Genomic DNA, 22,676 nt, shown 5'->3' with positions numbered 1-22,676 from the left:
GCCCAACCACATATCATCTGATTGGCCATCTGGAAGTCCCGATCTGAATCCATTAGACTTGAAATTGTGGTCAGAGTTTTGAGAGAATAGAGAATAAGGTAGATTTGGAGTAAGTAGTGGCAGCCTTTCTGTTGGATGTTGTGGCATGCCACAACATCCAACAGAACGCTGTAAATGATTTACTGATAGATTAAAGATTTTATGCACTGTTCAAGTTGTAACAGAACTTATGGCTAGACTATCTATCCCAATGGCTTTAACAGGCCTTTAAGGCCCACAACCTTCCAAGCATGCTTGGATTTCGTAACCGAAATACGAGAATAGAATGGTCACTCCTATGCCTCAAGGTATTCTTGACTGTATCCCTGTGTGTTCAAGGGGCCAGTTTGCCTGTTTGCAGGATGAAAAACACCAGATAAACTGGTGGAAAAAACCCTGCTATCCACGCCCAAGACTGGCTAACTTGGCTATGACTGAGGAAGATCCTTCAGCTCCTCACGTCTCCGACGGGAATCGAACCTAGGACAGTCCTTCCCCAGGCATATGGTTGCGAAGCGCAAAGCCACTAGGCTAACCGCGCGGACCTTATGGCTAGACTAGGTAAGTATATATCTTTTATAGAAATATAGACCAGATTTGGCCTGATTTCCAAATTACAAACTAAATTCCAATGAAATTAGAAGGCCCAAAAATCTGCTGCCATTAATATTGAACTCTGGAGCATTGGTTTCCCAAAATAGCTATTTTTGTGATAATTCAACAGATCAATCATGGTTCTTCTGATCTCTTTTTTTGGCAAAATCATCATAGATCTCATGGAGTGGTGTATCAATGTATTAAATAGGCTAATTGTCTAAATTGTCATTTTTGAATTGAAGACTTAAAATGTTAATGGGTTTTCTACTGGCAGTTTTCAGTAGAATCTTTTGATTCAAAAGAGACAGGAGAAAAACTAGACCAGCTAATGGCTTTACTGAGGGACCACACATGTTAAGGGACACAAAGTAGAAGGTAGTAAAATATTATGGTATGCTGTATGCATATGAACATCAGCCTGTAGATATGCTCTTGCAGAGTACAATGCCAGCCTGGTTGGCCGAGTAGTTAACGTATCAGCTCTGCAAGTTCGAATCCTGCTGTGGGCATGGATGTTTGTGATTCTCTCTGAAAATACTAGTGGTAATGATGGGCAGTAGATGGTGTAGATGATGATGATGGTAGTTGCGGTTCATTGTAGTTTGTCGATTGAGTGGCGGAGACAGAGAGTTGTAGAGTAGGTGTCCTTCCTTGATGAGCCCTTGGACTCCTTGGAGGTGTCGTGCAATAATAATAATTTTCCAAGTTTATCCACTAGCAATTAGTCTGAATTCATGTTAAAGCTGAACTAAGATGTTTGAGCTCTTCATGATATCGCATTGTTTTCAAAAAATCTCAATTAATATGGAGAAAAAACTAGCCCTACAAATCTGGACATGGTTTTAGTAATCTTAGTCCTGTAAATGTTGATAGTAATCAAACTAGATAATTTTTCCTCCTCAGTATTATTTGCAATGTATATTAACTACTATATATAATTTTATTTTTCTATTGTCAGTTTTTCATAAGTAGTATGAATACTTAAACATTCCCATCTTATGTTTTGCGTAATTATAAACATCATAAATAGGAATTAATGGATGGATAGAAAAATGGAAAAAAAATGGTTGGAAACTGATAAATAAAGAACCTGTAAAAAATAAAGATGATTTTGAAGCTCTAGAAGAAGCTAAAGAAGGACTAAATGTTACATGGGTAAGTAATTATTTGCATTGTTTCCTCTTGAAATTGGAAATGTCCTTTTCTATTAATAACAGAGAAACTCATACTATGAAACATGCTTTCTTTTGCATTACTAATTCTCTTGCTAAACACGAATATTTGAGTTGGCAGTATTTCATTTTTTTTTTTTTTTTTTTTTTTTTTTTTTTTTTTTTTTTTTTTATGCTACTACATATGTTTTGGAATTATGGAATTTGTCAAGCTAAGTAATTTTGATCACATGGATTTCAGATTACATAGAATTTGCTAGTGAAACTATATGTGAATTCTACCCATGAAAGACTACAAACCTATCACACATTATTACCATGGGGCTAGAAGGTAGATAATCCAGAAACTCTTGCTCTTACAAATCATGGAACATTCAAAGTCTCCAGTGAGCAGGGTTGACTCACATCAGGTAATGAAATTCATCCACTGTAAAGACATTACAGATCTGTGCCACATGCAGTTTAAGCTGTAGTCTGTATGTTTGAGAACAGAAGCATTATTCACTTGGCCTTCCAAGCCTTGTTAAGCTTCAGGTTATAAGTAATGCATTTTTCAGATTGTTGTAACCTCTTGTTAGTCGGTTGAGAGTTTCAAAATTTGTTTACGGGGGCCGGTTTGCCTGCTTGCAGGATGGAAAACCCTGCTGTCCACACCCAAGACCCTTGGCTGTGGCTGAGGAAGATCCTTAAACTCCTCACATCATCGACAGGAATCGAACCTAGGACACTCTTTCCCTAGGCATATGGTTGTGAAGCGCGTAGCATAGCCACTAGGCTAACCATGCAGACAATTAAAGAATGAAACTTCTTGTTATAATTAGGTTTAATATCAGTATGTTACTTTTTTTTCTATTTATCAGTATATTTATTCCATAATGAGAGTTCAAGATACTGTTGCTATTTTATAGATTCATGTGAATGGTCACAGTGGTATCCATGGAAATGAAGAAGCCGATCGATTAGCAGTTGCAGCTCTTAAAAAACCGCTATGATTTGAGGTTATGATTAATATAATATTTATTATTACATAAATTTGACTTATTACTTTTATTTTTCTATTTGTCACATATGAATATAAAGGACATGAATGTATTGTTGCTGTTATTTATAGGTTTATTTTAAATAACCAAAATGGTACTACTGAAATTGATCAGTTAAATTAAATTGTCTTTAAAAGCTTCTTCTGTAACATTGTTTTATTATATAATTAATTAGTATTAATTAATGTATGGTAATTAGTATTTTTCATCATCGTCAAATTCCTGCCATGTACCCTCAAGGGATGTACAGGATATGATAGTACTACATGTAAAATTTACATCATTACTAACTTCCTATCTACAATTTTCCTCCAAATCAGTCTGTTACTTGTCAAGACTCCAACATTATCAGATCTTATATTTCTATCGTCTAAGGCAATTTGTACCGTATCAATCCATCTATATCTTGGTCTTCCTCTGGGTTGTTTTCCTGCCAACTTGGCAGAGAACACTTGTTTTGGTAATCTTTCCTCGCCCATTCTGTTTAAGTGACCATACCACCTGAGATTAGCTCTGCTAATGCATTCCTGGGTGCTGACAACATCAAGTTCTTTCCTGATATCCTCGTTTTTAAATATGATATTGCCATTGATGCCATCTATTTACGCCTCTAATTTTTCTCAGGACTCTCATATATGCGGTCTCTAGTCTTTGGTCAAGTGTTTTACTTCTGACCGAGTTCTCAGATCCATAAGTTAAAACTGGTTTGAACAATGTCTTGTATACAGCTAATTTAGTGTTCCGACTAATTTCTCTCTTATTCCATTGACTTCCTACCATACCAGCTTTGTTGATTCTGTTGTTTATTTCTATATTTAATTTACCATCTTCACTAAAAGTAGCTGAAATGTTTTACTTGTTCCACAGGTTTTCCATTCACAACACAGTTGACATTTTCAATGATTCTACCTATTTTCATTGTCTTTGTCTTTTTATTGCTGACCTTCATACCATATCTATTACAACAGTTATTCAATTTAGTCAGTGAAACTTGTAGCGGATTTATTTAGAAGTACAACATCGCCCCCATAAAACAAAGAGCAGACATTAACATCTCCAATTTTGATATCATGTTTAATACCACTTTCCTTCATAATGTGATCCATATAGATAAAGAATAACAGAGGGGATAATGTACATCCTTGTCTCACTCCAGATTTAACATTAAACCATCTTCTTGTACTTCCTTCAATTCGAACTGCTGACTTACAACTCAAATAAAGACCAAGTATTGCTTGATATAATGCCCCATTGACACCATATAACAATAACGTATTGAATAGCTTCTCTCTTGACACCTTGTCATATGCCTTTTCCAAATCGACGAAACTTAAATAGAGATCTTTGTTATATTCCCATGATTTCTCCACTATTTGTCGTAAAGTGAAGATCTGATGTTGACAGCCTCTATTTGGCCTGAATCCAGCTTGTTCTTCAAGCTTTTCTTCTACAATTCTTCTCAAACCCTTTCTCAAGTATACTTGCATATATCTTACCAGGAACACTCAGTAGGGAAATACCTCTGTAATACTCACATTCAGTTTTATTTCCCTTTTTATATATGGGTACTATGAGAGCTCTACTCCAATCATCGGGAATTCGTCCCTCTGTCCAGGCATTCTGAACTATGCAGCGCAGCCACTGTAAGACTTTCATACCACCATTCTTCAGCATTTCTGGTCAAATATCTACTCCTGCCTTTCCACATTTCAAGCCTTTATGGCTTTTTCTACTTAAAGTATGGATATGTATTCTTGACTGCATGCCTGGTCAGTGTTTTTTACCACTGTGTTGTCAATACTGCTTGTTTCATTTAGCAATTTTTCAAAGTAATTACTCCATACTTCAAGGATATCTTTTTCTCCTGTTTTCATGTCACCTTTATCATCTTTAATTCCTTTTACAGCAGTCTTTCCTTCATTTCTAAGCTTCTTTAACAACCTCCAGAATATCTTACCACGTTCTTGATATTTATTTTCTATGTTCTTGCCAAATACCTCCCATGACTTTTGTTTAGCTAGTTTTACATAGTGTTTAGCATTCTTGTATTTGTCTCTGTATTCTCTAAGAGCACAAGCTGACTTATTTGACAGGAACTTTTGATATGCTTTCTTCTTTTCCTTCACTGCCTCTTTAACTTCCTGTGTCCACCAGGGAGTTCTGATTTTTTTTATCCTTGCAGACAACTTCACCACATGCCTCTCTGGCAGAATCAATCAATGTTTTCTTCAGAGTCTGCCACTGAATCTCCAAGGTTTGATTCCTGTTCTCAAACTCTTTCATTTTTTCTTCAATAATCTTTGTGTATTTTAGTCTACAGTTCACATCTGAGAGCTGCTCAACTTTTATTCGCTTTAAAACTTTCTTACATGTTATTCTTTTCAATATGAAATTCAATTTTATCCTGCTCAAGACTAAATAGTGATCACTTCCAATTTCAAATCCTCTGTACACTCTGGTGTTCTGCACCAGGGAGAAAACATCATTATCAACAATAACATAGTCAATGAGACTTTTCTTATTCCTTGCCTCTTCTCTCCATGTGAATTTGTGCACATTTTTATGTTGGAACATGGTGTTAGTAATAACAAGTCCATGTCCTGAGCAGAAATCCAACAGATATTTGCCATTATTATTAGCTTTGCTCTTTTTTCCCAATTTTCCCAAAATATTTTTGTATGTCTGACAATCATTTCCTACTCAGCTATTTAGATCCCCAACAAGGACCAATTTTTCATTGTGTCAGTTGCTTTCTCTAAAGCATCAAAAAAATTCCTCCACTTCTACCTTAGTAGAACCTTCTGTGGGACCATAGGCACAAATAAGTCTAATTGTCCAGTTTCCCATTCTGATATTTACCCATATCACTCTACTTGAGACTGCCTGCCATTCACGAAGATTCACCTCGTATTTTGTGTTGAATACTTTGGCTACTCCTTCTTTTCCTTGATTGTCATTGCCTGAATATAACATTTTGTATTTATTGCTCAGAAAGATCTCACCAGTTTTTGTCTTTTTTTGTTTGTTACCCCTATTATGTCGATCTGGTACTTATCTGATTCCTCAGCTAGCTCCATTTCTTTGCCATTCAAGCTTCTTATGTTGATAGTACCTATCTTTACCTCTGTTGATGTTGAGTTAGGGTGTGTTTTCAGATTTGTTCCAGTAGCTGACTTTTTGCTGTTCGCCCTGGTTCCCTGGTGGGGGAACCAGGGGGCTTTGTTTAACCGGGCTACGCCCCAGCCAGCATAAAATTTTGTTATGTTGTACCATCATTTTGTATTTTGGTTTAACCAATAAGAATACAATTTGGTCGGCTAAATCTCAAATTGCCAGCCTATCCTCGTTCGTTCAGTATCCAGGTAGATACCCAACAGGGTGCACACCACGAGAAGGTGAGGATTGAACATTAGGTCAGGAGCCCTGGTCGGTTCTCTGCATTCCTTTAAAGGCTATGTGGAGGTCTCCTCTCAGTTATACAGCTTTGACCCTTAAGCACCCCATTAGTATTTTTAGTTTATTTTAATCAGACAGCAAAAAATTAGCCTTGTTAAAGAAGTAAAAGCTTGAAATTTTACATAATTCATCAGCATATATTGAACTTGAAATTGTCAAGTTCTTATACAAGAAATCTCCGAGGCAAAAATATAAGAAGCATTAGTATCGTTTTTGTTATGTCTTTAACTATAATTGAAGAAAAATAAAATTATGCACTGCAGTGTAAATAATAAAGAAAATAAATTCCTTTACGAGTATTTTTATTTATAATTTTAGAATGTTTTTTTAAGTTATAAACAGTAAATCTTATAAAATAAATAAATGCAAAAAAAAGTTTAGAAATGAAACAGAATAAGTACTCATTTCATATAATCAACTTTCACTGTTATGAATACCACTGAAGCTAAATCTAATCAGCATAGTGTATTATCTACTAAAAAGCTCTGAGCAAAGCATTAATAGCAGTGCTATTTTAATCTGACTGTTATAAACAATGGATATTTTAAATTACACTAGTGAATTGCATTTACTGAGATGGCAGCAAAATCCTTGTCCTGAGATTGCTGATGAGCAGATTACTACATTGCCTCTCGGAGGTGACTTGCTCATTGGCAATTTCACCAAATCATCATAGTCATATGAATTGAGTTGGGATTCTTGAATTATCTATCTCTTAACCAATTCAAAAAAAAATGTTCAGGTTTATAATTTATTATGGATAATCATCATAAACAAATTAAAAAAAAACTTTTAATGTGATTGTTTACCTATTTACCTCACAGTTGACTTTCACTGTAGCAAACTTTACACTATAACAAATTTTGTGGTCCCAACAAGTTTGTTATAGCAAGTCAGCTATATCTTATTTTCATCCAGGTATTTAATTTTTGTAGAGTATGAGAGTATGAATATTGCCAACATAAAACTAAATTTTATTAGTCATTAATATCACTAATTATTGATCTGACTGACTAGTTTCACTAACTAGTAGTTGGTTGCTTCTTCAACACATAAGCAGGGTATAAAATAAAGCAAACTCAAGTAAACCATTATTAGTGTGCATATGAAAAGATGATGATACAGAGAATCATCTGTTCTCTGAGACTTTTTAGTTGATGGTTGGAGAAATGAATCTTCTGTTTAGAAATAGTTTTTAATATGACCTCTTGGCATCATTCAAGATCATTCTCTGTTATCATTAAGGGAGACATGTGACTGGATTACTTCAGTGGATTCCTTCATATGCCGTGACAAAGTTTTCTGAGTATGGAAGTTTTATCCCACTGTTATGATTTGTAGCAGATACATGTGCTGATAGGGTTGTGTGTGTGTGTGCACGCACGTCACGCCACATTGCTAATTTTAGGACTTCAGATGATCTGGATTGGTTTCCAAGCAATCCCAGTCTGATATCATGGTCTTTTGACAGTGCAGCTATCTTAGTGGATAATATTCCAATATTTAGAATAGGTATGGAGTCCCTGTACTGGATATTAGAGACTTGGCAAGGTGGTATATAGTATTTTGTAGATAGCCATTAAGGATGAACTGAACAGTAATTGGAGTTCTTTCCGTTTGTTCTCATCTTTTGTGATAGTGAATGCCTTTTTCAGAGTGTGAACAATGTAAATCTTCTGTTGAAGGAATTGAGTATGAAGGTAGCATCCTATATGGATAGTTTTTAGTATGTTTGGGTAAAGAAATTGCACCTTCTGTTTTTTTTTTTTTTTTTTAATGGTTAAGATATCTAGAAAACCAACAAGTGTAATTTCTTTGGATATCTACCAAAGATTTTCTATATAGGATGTTAACTTCATACCAGATTCTTTCATTTCCCTTCATACCTCAGAGAGCATTCACCTTCCTAAAAAGAAATAAATAAGAAATAGCAGAAAAAGGAAAGCCATCTGCAGAATACTACAGTTGACTCTCACTATAGCGAACTCAGAGATTAAGAACAGTCCTTTGTTATAGTGAATTTCTCTTGGCATGTCATTGTACCCATGGGCCTTTGGGACTTTTCAGTAATCTGCCACAGCTATGAAAAAGATGGCAAAAGGATAGAAGCAAATGATAGCAGAAACTAACATGTCCATGACAATAAAGATTCCTTTAATTACTACTGTGATGCATGACATTCATAAAAAAACTAATTCGGTTAGATAGTGTAGTCGGTATTTGACTAGCTAGCCTGAGTGTTGAGTGCATAGCATACCTGCTCTCCAACCAATAGGTTGTGGGTTTTGAAGTCTACTGCAGGCATGAGTGTTTGTAAAAGCTTACTCCGGACTAAATGACAAACAGTTCTATTATATAGGTAAAATGCAGGAGTGAGCTGTAATGGGCAGAGTTGGTAGCATCAGGTTATCCAGCAAACTGAAAATCTAGTAAATGCAAACTGCTTTAATAATTATTTATTACACGAAATCATATCAACAAATAGTGTTATCAAAATATACTTTCAAGGAGCAAGGACACATAGGGAAGCTAGATCACCCCCACCAGATGTCATATCTAACTCATTTATGCTGGATGCACTCACTATTTCAACATGTCAACTGTTCCACTATATTTTTCTCTGAAAGAAAAATATAGCCCTCTTCCCTTTCTTAACTGCATACAAAGTTAACTTCCATGGATGCTCCCTTGTCTTCTACCCACCTTCCACATAATGGAAAATATCATCCGTTGATATCCTCTAGCACCATTTCAGAAGTTTATAGACCTCTATCATATCATCCCCTCTTCCTGTTTTTCTGCATCCCACATACTTTCAATCTGTCCTTATAATCTACATTCTGTAATCCTGATATCATCTTTGTTACTCTTCTTTGCACCCTTTCCACAGCTTGTTTATCCCCTCCTCAGAGACAATCTTCACACAATAGTCCAATTGGTGTGGTCATATCTCATCATGATAAAGTTCATAACTTTACACTTAATAACATTGAATTGACAGCCATTATTATTTGCCCACTGTTCCAGGTTACCGAAATCATTCTGTATACCAGTAGCATCCCTGATTACCCTACCTATCTTTGTATCATCAGCAAATAGTTGAACATCTCCTGTCAGGACCTTCCCAATATCATTTATTTACAGATTGAACAGTAGTTGTCCAAGGACTGATCCCTGGGGAACACTACTGGTCACCTATAATGTGACAGATTCACATCCAACATATATCCTGATACTTATCAACCGCCCACTTGTCCAAGTCAGTAGTTAATTCCAATCTCATTTTCTCCAGTTTATGCAACAGCCTTTCATGTAATATCCTATCAAATGCAAAAATCTAACAGTATTATAGTGTATCTGTTAGCTTAAAAGTAGATTAATGAAAACCAGAATGTCCTCTCAAGAGATTCAACTATGACTTCTAAGGCTGGAACAGGCCATTCTAGGCCTAAATACTTGACAAGCATGATGATGATCATAGTGTGTCCACTCCCTTTATCCATCTCAGCAGTCTTGTCTTGTCATTTCCTTCCAGGAGGTTGATTACCATGAGCTTCCACCATGTACGGTTTTGTGCTTCTCTTTTGCATTCTTCATAGGACAAGAAAGGTCCAGTCCTTAATATTTCTCATCCAATCTGTTCTTTGTTTTTCTTGTATGATTCCTTCTAGAAATGTTTTTTGTCGGGATTCATGCCTTAGTATGTGAAAAAAGTAGGTGGTTTTCCTTTTCTTAATGGTTTTCAACATATTCCTAACTTCTCCAATCATCTCTAATATTTCTAAATTAGTTTATTTGGCAGTCCATGGGACTCTAAGAATTCTTCTGAGGATCCACGTCTCAAATGTTTTTAGTTTATTTTCGCAATATTTTGATATTGTCCAGATTTCTGCTCCATATAGCAGTGTTGACCATACATAGCATTTGGACAGCCTAATTCTTGTTTTTGTGTGAATTTCCCTTGAGGTCAGAATGTTTTTCATGCTAATGAAGGTTGATCTAACAATTTCTATTCTTCTTAATATTTCCTTATCACACTTTCCATTCTCTGTAATTAGTTGACCCAAATATATAACTCTCTACTTGATCTTAATGTTTATATTGGATATTTTCCCTTTTTCTCTTGTTACCAGCATGGTTTTAGATTTTTTGGAGTTGAAATTAAGTCCATATTTTTCACTTAGCTTCAGCATCTCTTCTAGTAGGTTTGAAGATTTTTTTATTTTCAGCTAGCAGTACTGTATCATCTGCTTATCTTAAATTGTTTATATTCCTGCCTCCTATGCTGACTCCTTTAAATTCTTCTAATTGCTGGAAGATATTTTCATTATACAGGTTAAACAATATAGGAGAAAGAATACAGCCTTGTCTGATGCCCTTCTTTACTGGGAATTCCTCCGAGATTTCTCCTGATATTTTTATTGAGGCAGTAATCTGTAATCTGGTATCTTTACCATCTACTCCTAAATTTCTGATGCATTTGATTAGTTGTTCATGTTGTATATTGTCAAAGGCCTTTCTGTAGTCAATAAAACATAAGTAGACTTCTTTCTGCTTTTCCAGATATCTTTCTATAATAGTTCTAATGTTGAAGTGTCCTTCTCTAGTTCCTTTATTTTCCTGAAAACCAGATTGTGTTTCGTTAATTTCCATTTTGATTTTATGTTTATTTCTTTCTAGGATGATATATAACATAACTTTTGCTATCTGACTGATCAGACTGATTATTCTGTTACTCTTCACATTTGATTGTCTTCAATTTTTTAGGTATTGGTAGGAACATTGATTGCTTAAAATCTTTTGGCAGGTGTCCAGTTTTGTATATTTTGTTACATATGTCAGTCAGTGATCTTATAGCCTTATCATCTAAAGCCTTTAGATATTCTGCCATAATTCCAATGATTCCTTAAGCTTTTCCTGGTCTCTTGTTTCCTAATGGCATTTCTTACTTCCCAGGTAAGAATAGTAGGCCTCTCCAAATCTTCTTGCATTGGCTTATCTATTCTATCATGATTGTAGAGTTCCTTTGAATACTCTACCCATCTATTCCTTATTTTGACTTTCTCCATTAAGATGTTTCTGAGAGCCTACCCTTTTGCGAGATTTGCTAATTAACTCCTTAACTTTTTCATGAAGTTCTCTGGTTTTGTGCTTTTTGTCCAGAAGTTCAATTTCCTTGCATTTGTTGTTGAGCTATAGTTCTTTTACAATTCTACATTCTTTCCTGATCTCCTTGTTTAAGTTCTAGTATTCAGGATGATTTTTGTGTTTCTTTCTTTTCCTTCATCATTTTTGTATCATTAGCAAAAGTATGAATAGAATTTGCAGTCACTGAGAGCAGGTCCATTTATATAAATCAGAAGAGAGTGGGTGAAATGACAGAGCCCTGAGGGACACTGACATCTGAGGTGAGAACACCTCAGATTTTCCTGTCAGTGTAACATCACCTAAAGACAAGGGTCTATCCATCATTACATGTAGGGATCTGAGAGAAAACTAGAAATCTATTTACATAACGAAGGCAGCCCAAATGATGGTGACTTGTTGAGAAGCTCTCAATGCCATACCCTATCAAAAGCCTTGGAGATGTCAACAGCAATGGCATAGGTTTCTCCAAACCTTTCCATGAAATGGGTCCAAATGTGCATGATGATGCTAGGAAATCTCCTGTGGATCTAGAATGGCAAAATCCATACTAGTGGTCACTAATTAGATAGTTCTCAAGGTGTTGAAGTTGACTGATAACCTTCTCCATTACTTTAGACAAAATTGATGTAAGAGGTACATGTCAGTAGAAGATTTAAGAGGTTGATGTCTCCTTTTTTGGAAACTGATTGTATATGAACTTTCTTCCATGTTTGAAGGGTCGGATTGCCAGCTGAGTACAGTTTGGTGAATAGATGATACAGAACAGGTGTTAGTTCAGGAGCACATCTCTTGAGTACAATAGGTAAAATTCCATCAGGACTTGGCTGCCTTTATGGTAATTAAAGTTATTCAGGATTCTTATGTCTTTCTGGCAAAAGGTCACAAGAGGCATGAGATGCAATGTTGTAGGCAAGGGAGGAGGTAATTTACCATAGTCATCTAAGTAGGAGTTGAAAGAGAAGAATGACGCCAAGACATCACATGACGCCATGATACAGAACTAACACCTGTTCTGTATCATCAGCCTTGTCTTTAGGTGGTGTTATACTAGTACCATTAGGGTCAAATAGAGGAGGTAGCACAGATGGACAACAGTTACAACAAATGGCTTTAGCAAGGGACTAGAAGGTGCAACTGCCAGTGACAAGCAGCAAGATTTCTATATTCATCGTTGTTGACTTTGGTCTCAAGCAACTTGTGAAAGGCTGTTTGCTCTTCTTGGCACACTTTTGGAGAAGCATGGTTTAGATATGGATTGGGAAATTTGAACAGAGTGAGGAATGAAAGTTTCCATTCCAATATGGATTGTTTCTGTAACAAGATCACAACAGATATCTGAATCGAAAAAATGAAAACTGGTTGTAAGCAGTCTGACCATGGAAAGCGGAAGTAAGTCGTGCAAGACTTCCCACTTGGCATGGTTTGCAATGCCAGATCGTGAATGTCTGAATGAAAGCTGTTCCATCAGAGATGAAACTGCGATGATATTGTGGTCTGAATTGCCAAGAAGAGCAGTCACCTGAATAAAGTACCTGGAAGGAGAACTAGTTATGAAAATATCTAGATTGTTGGATGAGTGAAGAGGATTGTCTGGAATTCTGGTAGGGAGATGATCTAAGTCATTGCTTACAGAAAAAATCTCTGCCTCTCTTCCAGTTTGGTCAGTGATATTTGAAAAAGGGAACCAATTAGAATTGTGTACATAGAAATCACCTAGGATGACTTCACTATTTGGAAATTTTTGATGGATGAAATCGAGCTTTAAAGATAGTAAGTCAAAAACGTCTGAATGATATTCATAATTGGGATAACAGTCGAGGCAGTAGATGAATGAAACAAAATGTGGCAAAGAAATTTTAAGCCACAGGAGGTCAGATTCTGGGTTAGGCATGCTTTAGCAGGGAATATCAGAATGCACAAAAGTAAGAGTACCTCCCTTATGGTTGAAGTCGTACAGGGTGTAATGTGTGGAGAAACATAAAGTTCAGTCAGAAAAGCAGAACATCAGGTTGGATGACTGGTGATGATGCACATAATTTTAAAAGTTACTGTTGATACCACAGACCACGTGGTTAGCCTAGTGGCTTTGCACTTCGCATCCATATGCCTGGGGAAGGAGTGTCCCAGGTTTGATTCCCGTTGTAGACGTGAGGAATTTGAGGATCTTCCTCAGGCATAGCCAAGTTAGCCGGTCTTGGGCGCGGTCAGTAGGGTTTTTTCCGCCAGTTTATCTGGCGTTTTTCATCCCGCAAACCGGCCCCGTGAACATATGCCTCTACAGTCAAAAATATATCCCCCCCCCCCAGGCGGCAGACCAGGCGACGGGTCGTTGGGAGTAGTACTAACAAGAAGTCGCATCTAAAAGTAACAGGCGGACCCTGCATAGGAAGCGGGAATAACGCGTAGAAGAAGAAGACTGTTGATACCACAGATGTTGGTAAAGTGACCATGAAAGAGTTTTTTGCATGATATTTGAGTTTTTAGAATTTTGGAGGCAGGTTTATTTCTTAAATTAAATGCAGAGACATTATATATATTTAGACTATGTTTAATGTTACAGAAAAGATTATTAATTATTCATATGCCAGTGATTGTAAATGGTGAATTGAACATTGATTTCTCTGATCCTAATTCCACAGGTCTTGTTGAATTTCTAAATGTTAAGTTCAACCTCACTATGAATGCATCCTGCTTTAATTACAAGAAGCAGTATTATATTGATGTAGTCTTCCAGCTGTGATCTCGCATCCATCTTATATTTTAGTTAACACAACTCAAGTTGTCTTGTATTTCTGAAAGTGAATGCTAATAAATACATTAGAAAATATATAAAATTGTATGTTTGTTTTCTTTATTTCAAACAAACAAAAAAAGAAGAAAAAATTCTACACAGAGCTTTCATTTAAAGCATCATTTATGCATGCTGGTCCAGACTTATCTGTGTAAATACTTCTGCTTCCATAGTGCTGATCACCAGAAAAAATATACTGTTTGATTCTAGTTGCCAACTTAGAAGACTGCAGTAATCTTTTTTTTTTTCTCCATTTGGTTTCTGATTTAATCAGGAAATGACTAATGATCAGCACAACCTGCAGATTCTCCCATCCCGAAAACTTGGATCATCTCCCCCCCTCCCTCCTTCCCAATAATATGCTTCCTGTTATTAAAGTTGACTAATTATTTTCTTTACATTATTTTAGAGGACAGATTATTTTAATTATCAACTGCTCATCATACTTTTACTCTTCCCTTTTAGAAATATTCTGGATATGGGACAGCTTGCAATCTGTAGGCAAATGATAAAATTTGTGTGTGTACATAGAAATGATTAATCAGAATGGAACACAAATTTCAAGGGGAAAAAAAAGTTTTGCGATGTTATCCTAAAATTTTTTGATAATCAAGATTTATTTAAATGTGTTTCCAGAGACAAAAGTAACTGCATTATTTTAAAAGGAATAACTACAGCCTGGAAGTAAGCTTTGTCTTTTTGTAATGTTACTATAATGGATACTGTCTAGTAAAAGAGCAGTGGACTAATACTCAGAGGTCAGAAGTGTTATCACTGGCTTTATCTAAACATCATTTGTACAATAAACTACTTTTTTCTTTTTCTTTTTTTGGCCGTTTACTTCTGTTAAAAACTTTTGTAGGATGAGAAAGAAGTTGGAATTTCAGTGAAATAGGTAGAATGCCTTCAATCTAATAAAAGCTGATTAAGTAGATTAAAGTAAGAGTATATTTCCTAGTATTTCTATGACAATCAGAATTGTTGCTCTTCTGCTCCAAATTAGAAATCCTTATAACTAACTTCATGATCCCTACATGTTAACAACTGTTCGTGCTCTTTATCTTACTCTACTGCCTATTATTTCTATATCCATAATGTGTGGCATACTGTGTTCCACAATTCTCTCTCTCTCTCTCTCTCTGATTTTAAGGTCTCATAATTCTGTATGATCTTTTTATGTTGAAAGAGACTAAGCAGACCTCTGTTTCCCCACACTAAGTATATATTGAAATTACAATTGGGTATTTCCATCTTTGACAGCTCCCAAAAGCTAAGACTAATTATTGATAATTTTAGAAGCACTGAGGTGAGAGTATAGCAGAAAACTTCCACCCTCTTGTGATCCTAAATTCTACGTTTGTATTACTCTCTGAAATAGTGCAAGTTCTATTGTCAATTTATAAAAGGTTAAGGTTAAAAACTTCAGTTTTCTGGAGACATCTTCTACTTACAATTGTGCAGAACTTAAACTGGCTCTAAAAGAAGACCAAGAAAAGGTCTTCTATATGGCAACTAGAATTGAAACATATAAGTCTTTCTTCATGCATGTGGTATTATGGTACAAGACCCCTTGCCATTAAGTCCTATGTTTACATTTTCATTTATGGTAACCATGTTCAGTTGTATGTTCGAACAAGGTTTTCTAAGTTGGAAAACCAAATGTCTTGACAAGGTTGAGTGTATAGCTTTAGCAAAGTGCCTTCTTGCTGCAAAGGTTGATCAGATGGTCTACTGCTTTTTTATCATTGAAAATAGCATTTGTATCATTAACAACTTTTTCAAACAGTGGTTTTTATTTTCATTTATAATTCTTGATCTTGAGCAGCAAGTATCAGAACTTGTGTCTCTTCATGGTACCCTACTGAAAGTTGACAGTCAACAGGCTGTAAACTTTAATCAAGGAATTTGAAAGCTAAGGACTTTGTCTTAAAGAAAAACAGAAAGGTAACAGTGAAGCAACCAACGTTATCTTCTGTTCTTCAAATACTAACCATGTAGTCCTTTATTTTCAAAACCTTCTGAGCTTTTTGACATTTCTTATACTTCTGTTTCACCAATTACATTCACTACTTTTTCTTTGCAAGTTTCACTGTCAGATAATCAGCCACATCATCACAGTAAACAGAGAAATGTGATTGATTATTTGGTACTTGTATGTTTGCTTCACTTATAGAAGTTCATGTCTTCAACTCTTTCCTGGACATGCATAATCATTTACATCACTGAGTGGATGGAAGGTTTGTTAACCTTTATATTTCATAATCAAATGCATCGAAATCTACAAAAATCAGCTAACACCTTTTTATTCCCGTATAGGGAGTAGGCGAGACCATTTAGCCCTATCTAACTTTTGGAGACTGAGTGGGCAGTTCAATCTCCACTGGTACCCAATTAGAGATTGATGGCCCAAGGCTATCACTAATTAAGCAGTACACAATGAGAGATGGCTCAACATGTGCTGCCATCTCGTGGTCCCTAATCTTAACACTATATATTTAATGTCTGAAATAATGTGGGTTCTACAGTCGATTTTCTTGAGTTTACGGGACGAAAACCTAGATTTTCTGGGAGAAAACAACGCTTGCCCGTGCCAGAGATCGATTAACTCGGGAATCGGTTCTGACCGATTAGATCGAAATCTACTTGTTCAGTTATTCCTATTCCGTGAAGGGTCCATTTATTGAGTATTGTTATATTTCTCTTCTCTTTGAACATTGGAATTAAAAAATTATCTTTTTTGGATGATAATTTTTAGGAAGTTGATAGGAAGTCCATATTCCTATCAACTTCTGCATGCAAAATGTGTTCTGCTTCCAGAATTGTTAAGTATGTATCTTAAGATTCATGTCAGGGGAATCTAAGAAATCGTCTTAAGTGTTTTATTCTGAATGGGAGCAAGCAGAGTTGTTTTAGTTCTGAACCTTTGGAAGAGCACAGCCAGTCTCATCTTTGAGACATCAGCATCACTGACAGCTTAGTTTAAGGCATTAGTTTGACATTGTAGGCATCATGAACGAGAGAGGGGGTGGGTGGGACATACCATCTCTTGCTCTTTATCCAGAGCCTGTAGCCTGTTTTTTGCTTTATCCCCAGGGAGCTATAGCACCTTAGGTGATCTTTGTTGATGTGAGCCAAGATTGATTTGGTAAGGATGACTATTTTCTTCACATTAAAATGAGATGCAGCACGTTTATTCTGGAAACTGTCTAGGTTGCTATACTTTGCTGGTGACTTCTCTAAGTCCAGACTAGTTCGTAACATCACTAGATTATCAAAACCCTTGCGCACTAACAAGGTGGTGCTCATGAAGAGATTGTCATTATTAGTAGTAATAGGAGTATAATTATTATAGGAACATCTCTAGGAGTCCAGAAATGTACGGAGGAGATGAGCAGGTTATCCAACGACATAAATTAAGACATATCATACCTTTCTTGAACAACTCAAACAAGAAGTTGTTGCATCTCTTACTAGCAATTTCCTCTTGATCAGCACATCATGAAAAAAAAAAAAATCTAGACTGTTTTGACCACACTTCCCTTCCTGCCAAACTTTTTGTACACTTCCCTATGGCAATCCCAAGTTGAGATAAAGAAGGGAGTTGGCAAAGAATTAATCATCCTGCCAAGTAAAAATTCCCTGATTTGGGAACCGAGAATATAAGCAACCCGGAATAATATATATTGGTTTTGATGATCTTCAAGAAAACCAGATGGATATATATATATATATATATGGAGTCTGTGTAGCTCAGTGGATGTGGCGTTTGCACACCACCGTGCTTGGCCGCACGAAGGAAGGCTTGGTTTCGAGTCTAGTCGGCGACTAGAGGAAATTTTTCTAAGCCTTTTTTCGACTGGTTCCCGAGTTAGTCGATCTCTGGCACGGGCAAGCAGGTTTTTCCTCCCGGAAACTCGGGTTTTTCGTCCTGTAAACTCAAGAAAATCGACCGTAGAACCCACATTATTTCAGACATTAAATATATTGTGGTGGGATTAGGGACCACGAGATGGTGGCACATTTGAGCCGTCTCTCTTCACTGCGTACCGCTTAATTAGTGATAGCCTTGGGCCATCTGTCTCTGATTGGGTACCAGTGGAGATTGAACTGCCCACTCAGTCTCCAAAAGTTAGATAGGGCTAAATGGCCTCGCCTACTCCCGTATACGGGAATAAAAAGGCGTTAGCTGATTTTTTTTTTTTTGATATATATATATATATATATGGAAACAGGATAGACTATGCATGGATGAAGTATCAAGTGCAATGCTGACAGGAACCCCTGAAATGAGGTCATCACTTTCACCTGAATAATAAATGCTAATGGCAACATGAAATATTAGAACTGTGTTCCAAACAGTGTGTTGTCTGGCATTGTTGGTTGAGTGATTTGGGTATCCACTTTCCAACTAATAGGCTGTGGGTTCAAATCCTGTAATGGACATGGATGTTTTTGGATGTCTTTTAATGGTATTTCATCGTGCAGAGTAAAACTGCAATCCTGCTTAAGGCTTAAATTGACTTCAAAACATTTCATGCATCATCCCTAGAGCTGAGTTTTTGGATTGTATAAAAATGCTAAAAACATTTTTTAAAATAAGGGAGAGGAATTGGTGGTGCAGATAGCATCAGCCTGGCCAAAAATTATTGGGATCACTGAGATGTGGTTGACAGAAGGGGATATAATAACAGGAATAGAAGTAGCTGGGTATAGCATTTTTCATCAGGATAGGAGGGGAAAGCGTGGTGGTGGGGTACTGCTTATGATAAGTGATGACCTATGTCCTCTAAGAGTGAAGGCTTTGGAAGGAAGTGAGACAAATGATTTTGAGAGCATATGTGTGAGGTAGAGGTAGGCAAGACAGGATATTTAGTGGGGTGTTGCTACAGACCCAGGAGCACGGAGGATGGGGACCAGGAGATGTTCAGACAGCTAAGTTTGGCAAGTGCAAGAAGAATGATTGTTATGGGAGATTTTAACTTCAGTAGTATAAATTGGAGAGAGGAAGATGCATGTAGCAATAGTGGAATGGAATTTCTAGAATTCTTGAGGGACAAATGTCTTAGGCAACATGTAACAGAGGGAACAAGAGGTTCAAGAGTTTTAGATTTGATTATAGCATCAGAAGAGTTGATAATAACTGAGATGACATCTCTCCCACCAGTTGGAGAGAGTGACCATATGGTTTTGACTTGGAAAATGAATAGACATGCAGGAGTATCAAAGAGACGGGAACTTATGTGGAATTATAATGCAGGTGATTAGAATAGTCTTACTTCGGGAAGTTTAATGGAGGGAGGAATTGGAAAGCCGGGATGTCGTTAGTGTGTGGGAAATTGTGAAAGAATATTTGTTAGCAGCAATGGTAAGTTGTATACCACGAGTGAAGAAGAGGACACAATTTGGAGTAAAGTGGATGACAAACAATATTAAACAGGAATTGCAGGTGAAAAAGAGGCTATGGAAGAGATATAAGGAGACAGGTGAAGAGAAGATGCATGAAGAATAGTGACTAGTGTGGTAAGGAAAGCAAAACTGGAATATGAGAGGAGATTGGCCCTAAGATCCAAAGAAAATCCTAGGGAATTTTTTAGCTATGTAGCCAGTAGGAGGAGAAATGACTGTGGAAGAATGATATTGTGGGATAAAAATGGGAATAGAGTGACTGATGCAGAGGACATAGTGGAATTGTTCAATGACAACTTTATTGGAGTATTTCATCCTGGAGGAGTCAGTTTTAATGCTAGAGGGATAGGGCAGGTTCAAGGTTTAGATGTACAGGAGGAGAGTGTGTTTCAGATAGTGAGAACTCTGGATGTCAATAAAGCTTTGGTACTGGATGGTATTTCACCACAAGTTTTGAGAGAATGTGCTAGGGAACTGACAGTGCCTTTTAACCTGGCTTTTCAATGAAAGTCTGGCTTTGGCAAAGGTGCTCAGGGAATGGAAGGAAGGTAAGATAGTGCCATTGCATAAGGGTGGTAACAGATTGAAAGTGTCTAATTATAGACCAGTCTGTGTGTCATCAGTAGTTAAGATCTTGGAGAAAGTAGTGAGGGACCGTATACAGTGCTGGGCAGATGAGGGTAATGTTATCTGTGAGTCAACATGGATTTGTGAAAGGGCGCTCATGTTTTAGCAATATGCTAGCCTTTTGTAATAAAGTTACAAGAACATTAGATGAGGGAAAGGCATATACTGCAATTTTCTTAGACTTAGCAAAGGCATTTGACAGGGTGCCACATGATAAGCTGATATTTAAGTTACAACACATGAGTCTGGATGTCAGATTGGTCAACTGGATTCAGGATTGGCTGTCTGATAGGTATCAGAGTTGTGTATGGTGGAGCAGTTTCAAGGAGGCAGAGGGTTACAAGTGGGGTCCCACAGGGCTCAGTACTAGGACTTATATTGTTTAACCTTTATATCATGACATTGCCAGTGGATTGCAAGGGGATATTCAGTTGTTTGCGGATGATGTGAAGCAGGGAAGGATTATTAGTAATAGTGCAGATGTGGTAGCCCTGCAAGAGGATTTAAATAAGCTAGATAGATGGGCAAATGAATGGGGGTGTCAGTTTAATGCAGAAAAATGTAAGGTCTTGAGGTTTGGGAAACATCGATGGGATGCTGCATACTCTATGGGAGGAGTTATACTGGAGGAAGTTGGGAAGACAAGAGATCTGGGGTTGATGATTGATAGAAACCTGAAGTTTAGGGGACATATTGCAAAGGTGGTGAAGGTAACACAGAGGATTGCTGCAATTATGAGGACACTGACCTGCAGAGATAAGAGGGTTATTATTCCATTGTACAAGTCTCTGATCAGACCACACTTGGATTATTGTTCTCAGATTTGGTCCCCAGGATTTGAAGGGGATAAATTAACTGTGGAAAAGATACAGAGACGGATGACAAAGATGGTCTCAGGACTGTACAAGGATAGTTATGAGAATCGGCTGAGGGAATGTGGACTGCAGAGTTTGGCGGATAGAAGAAGGAGAGATGATATGATTGAGACTTTTAAACTGTTGAGGTGGTTATAGGGTTGACACTGGGGAGTTCTTTCACTTGGTTGAACAGTGGGAAGGAGTGATGACAAGAGGCCATCCCTGGAAGTTACGAAAGGAAACTGTGAGCAAGAGGGTGAGGAGTGGTTTCTTTGCATGGAGGGTAGTTGAGCCGTGGAATGCATTGCCTGATAGAATGGTGAGAGCAAGAACGGTCAATGAGTTTAAGGAGTGGTATGATAGACTTTGTGTTTCTTAGGGGGGAACCTCCCCTTGATGAGTCTTTTGACTCCATGGAGGCCTGAATAATAATAACTAATAGGAAGCCTGTAAATCAGTGGAAGTGGGGTGTACCACTTACTGCACTAGACTGCCTGAAGGAAGAACATTGCAAATTTTGCAAATTCTATTCTAGTCACCTGCTAACTCCTAGGAACTCTGGTTTTTCGTCCCATAAACTCAAGAAAATCGACTGTAAAACCCACACTGTTTTTTTTCAAACAGTAAATTTCTTAGCATTAGGAATCACAAGATGGTGGCACTTGACAGCAGCAAATGACCTTGCCTACTCCCTATTGGGGATTAAAAGAGGTTAGCTGATTTTTTTTAATACTTGGCCCACCCATGGCACAAATGCAGCAGAGCTTCAATAAAAGCCTGTGACGTGGTGACAGGCTTTTATTGAATTAAAAAAAAAAAAAAAAACGAAAGATACAGAAGATATTTTTGGGTATATCTATGTCTGAGACTATTGATAGCCATGCAAGAGTGTACTCAAGATATGATGAAAAACTAAAAATAGCAGTAGCAATGTTGATTATTTAGAAACCTGTTAGTGATCCAATAATTGACTAGATTGTATTTGTGATCTATTCGTTTAATCATAATAAAGATTTGTGCACTCACAAAAGATAAGTATCTTGGAGAAAAGGAAGTTTTAATAAAAATAAACTGCAGAAGTGTATAGAACAAATATAATGAGATATATAGAACAAGTACAGCAGCATGAAACGATTATTTTTGTGAATGATATACGCTTATTTATATAAGTGACAAAACAATTTATGAACATGGAACAGCAGTAGCTAATGAGGCACATGTAAAAGAAATGAGAAAGGTGCTGGTACTGTTTTGCAGCATGATTAATCTTTTGATAGGAGGAGGCTTATTTAAACAAAAGAAATACATAAAATTACCTGGATCATTACAAGAAAAGCGTTGCACCTAAGGGTGCATATAAAAGCTTGCTCTTGAATGATGAAGCATGGCGAGAAGACGAGGTAGTCTGATCTCTACTTGGTGAGAACTAAATTTAAAGCATTAAGAGACTGTGTAGCTCAGTGGAAGTAGTGTTTGTGCTAAATTGCCTGAAGAAAGAGCGTCGCGATTTCGATTGTAGTCGCCGAAACAAACTTTTTCTAAG

The 22,676-nt window shown here is 36.9% G+C and overlaps 1 protein-coding gene across 4 annotated transcripts in view; it reads left to right on the top strand.

The window, feature by feature from the left end:
- Positions 1-14,280, top strand: part of rnh1 (ribonuclease H1) — a 115,696-nt gene extending 101,416 nt beyond the window's left edge. The window contains exons 7-9 of one of the 4 annotated variants that reach the window (XM_090391832.1): positions 1,667-1,791; positions 2,717-2,806; positions 14,092-14,280. In XM_090391832.1, coding sequence (XP_090247958.1) covers positions 1,667-1,791; positions 2,717-2,800 — 209 coding nt within the window. In that variant the 3' untranslated portion in view covers positions 2,801-2,806; positions 14,092-14,280. Of the gene's footprint in view, positions 1-1,666; positions 1,792-2,716; positions 6,596-14,091 lie in introns of those variants that run through there. The other 3 variants (XR_016548239.1, XM_090391831.1, XM_090391833.1) reach the window with 3 other exon arrangements.
- The last annotated feature ends 8,396 nt before the right edge of the window (positions 14,281-22,676 follow it).

The sequence above is a fragment of the Typopeltis vanoorti genome, chromosome 4 (assembly GCF_054136105.1).
Source record: "Typopeltis vanoorti isolate ZY-2024b chromosome 4, IOZ_Tvanoo_1.0, whole genome shotgun sequence".
Lineage (NCBI taxonomy): Eukaryota > Metazoa > Arthropoda > Arachnida > Uropygi > Thelyphonidae > Typopeltis > Typopeltis vanoorti.
Note: the sequence above shows the minus strand (reverse complement) of the source record. Positions and strands in the feature narration are given on the sequence as shown.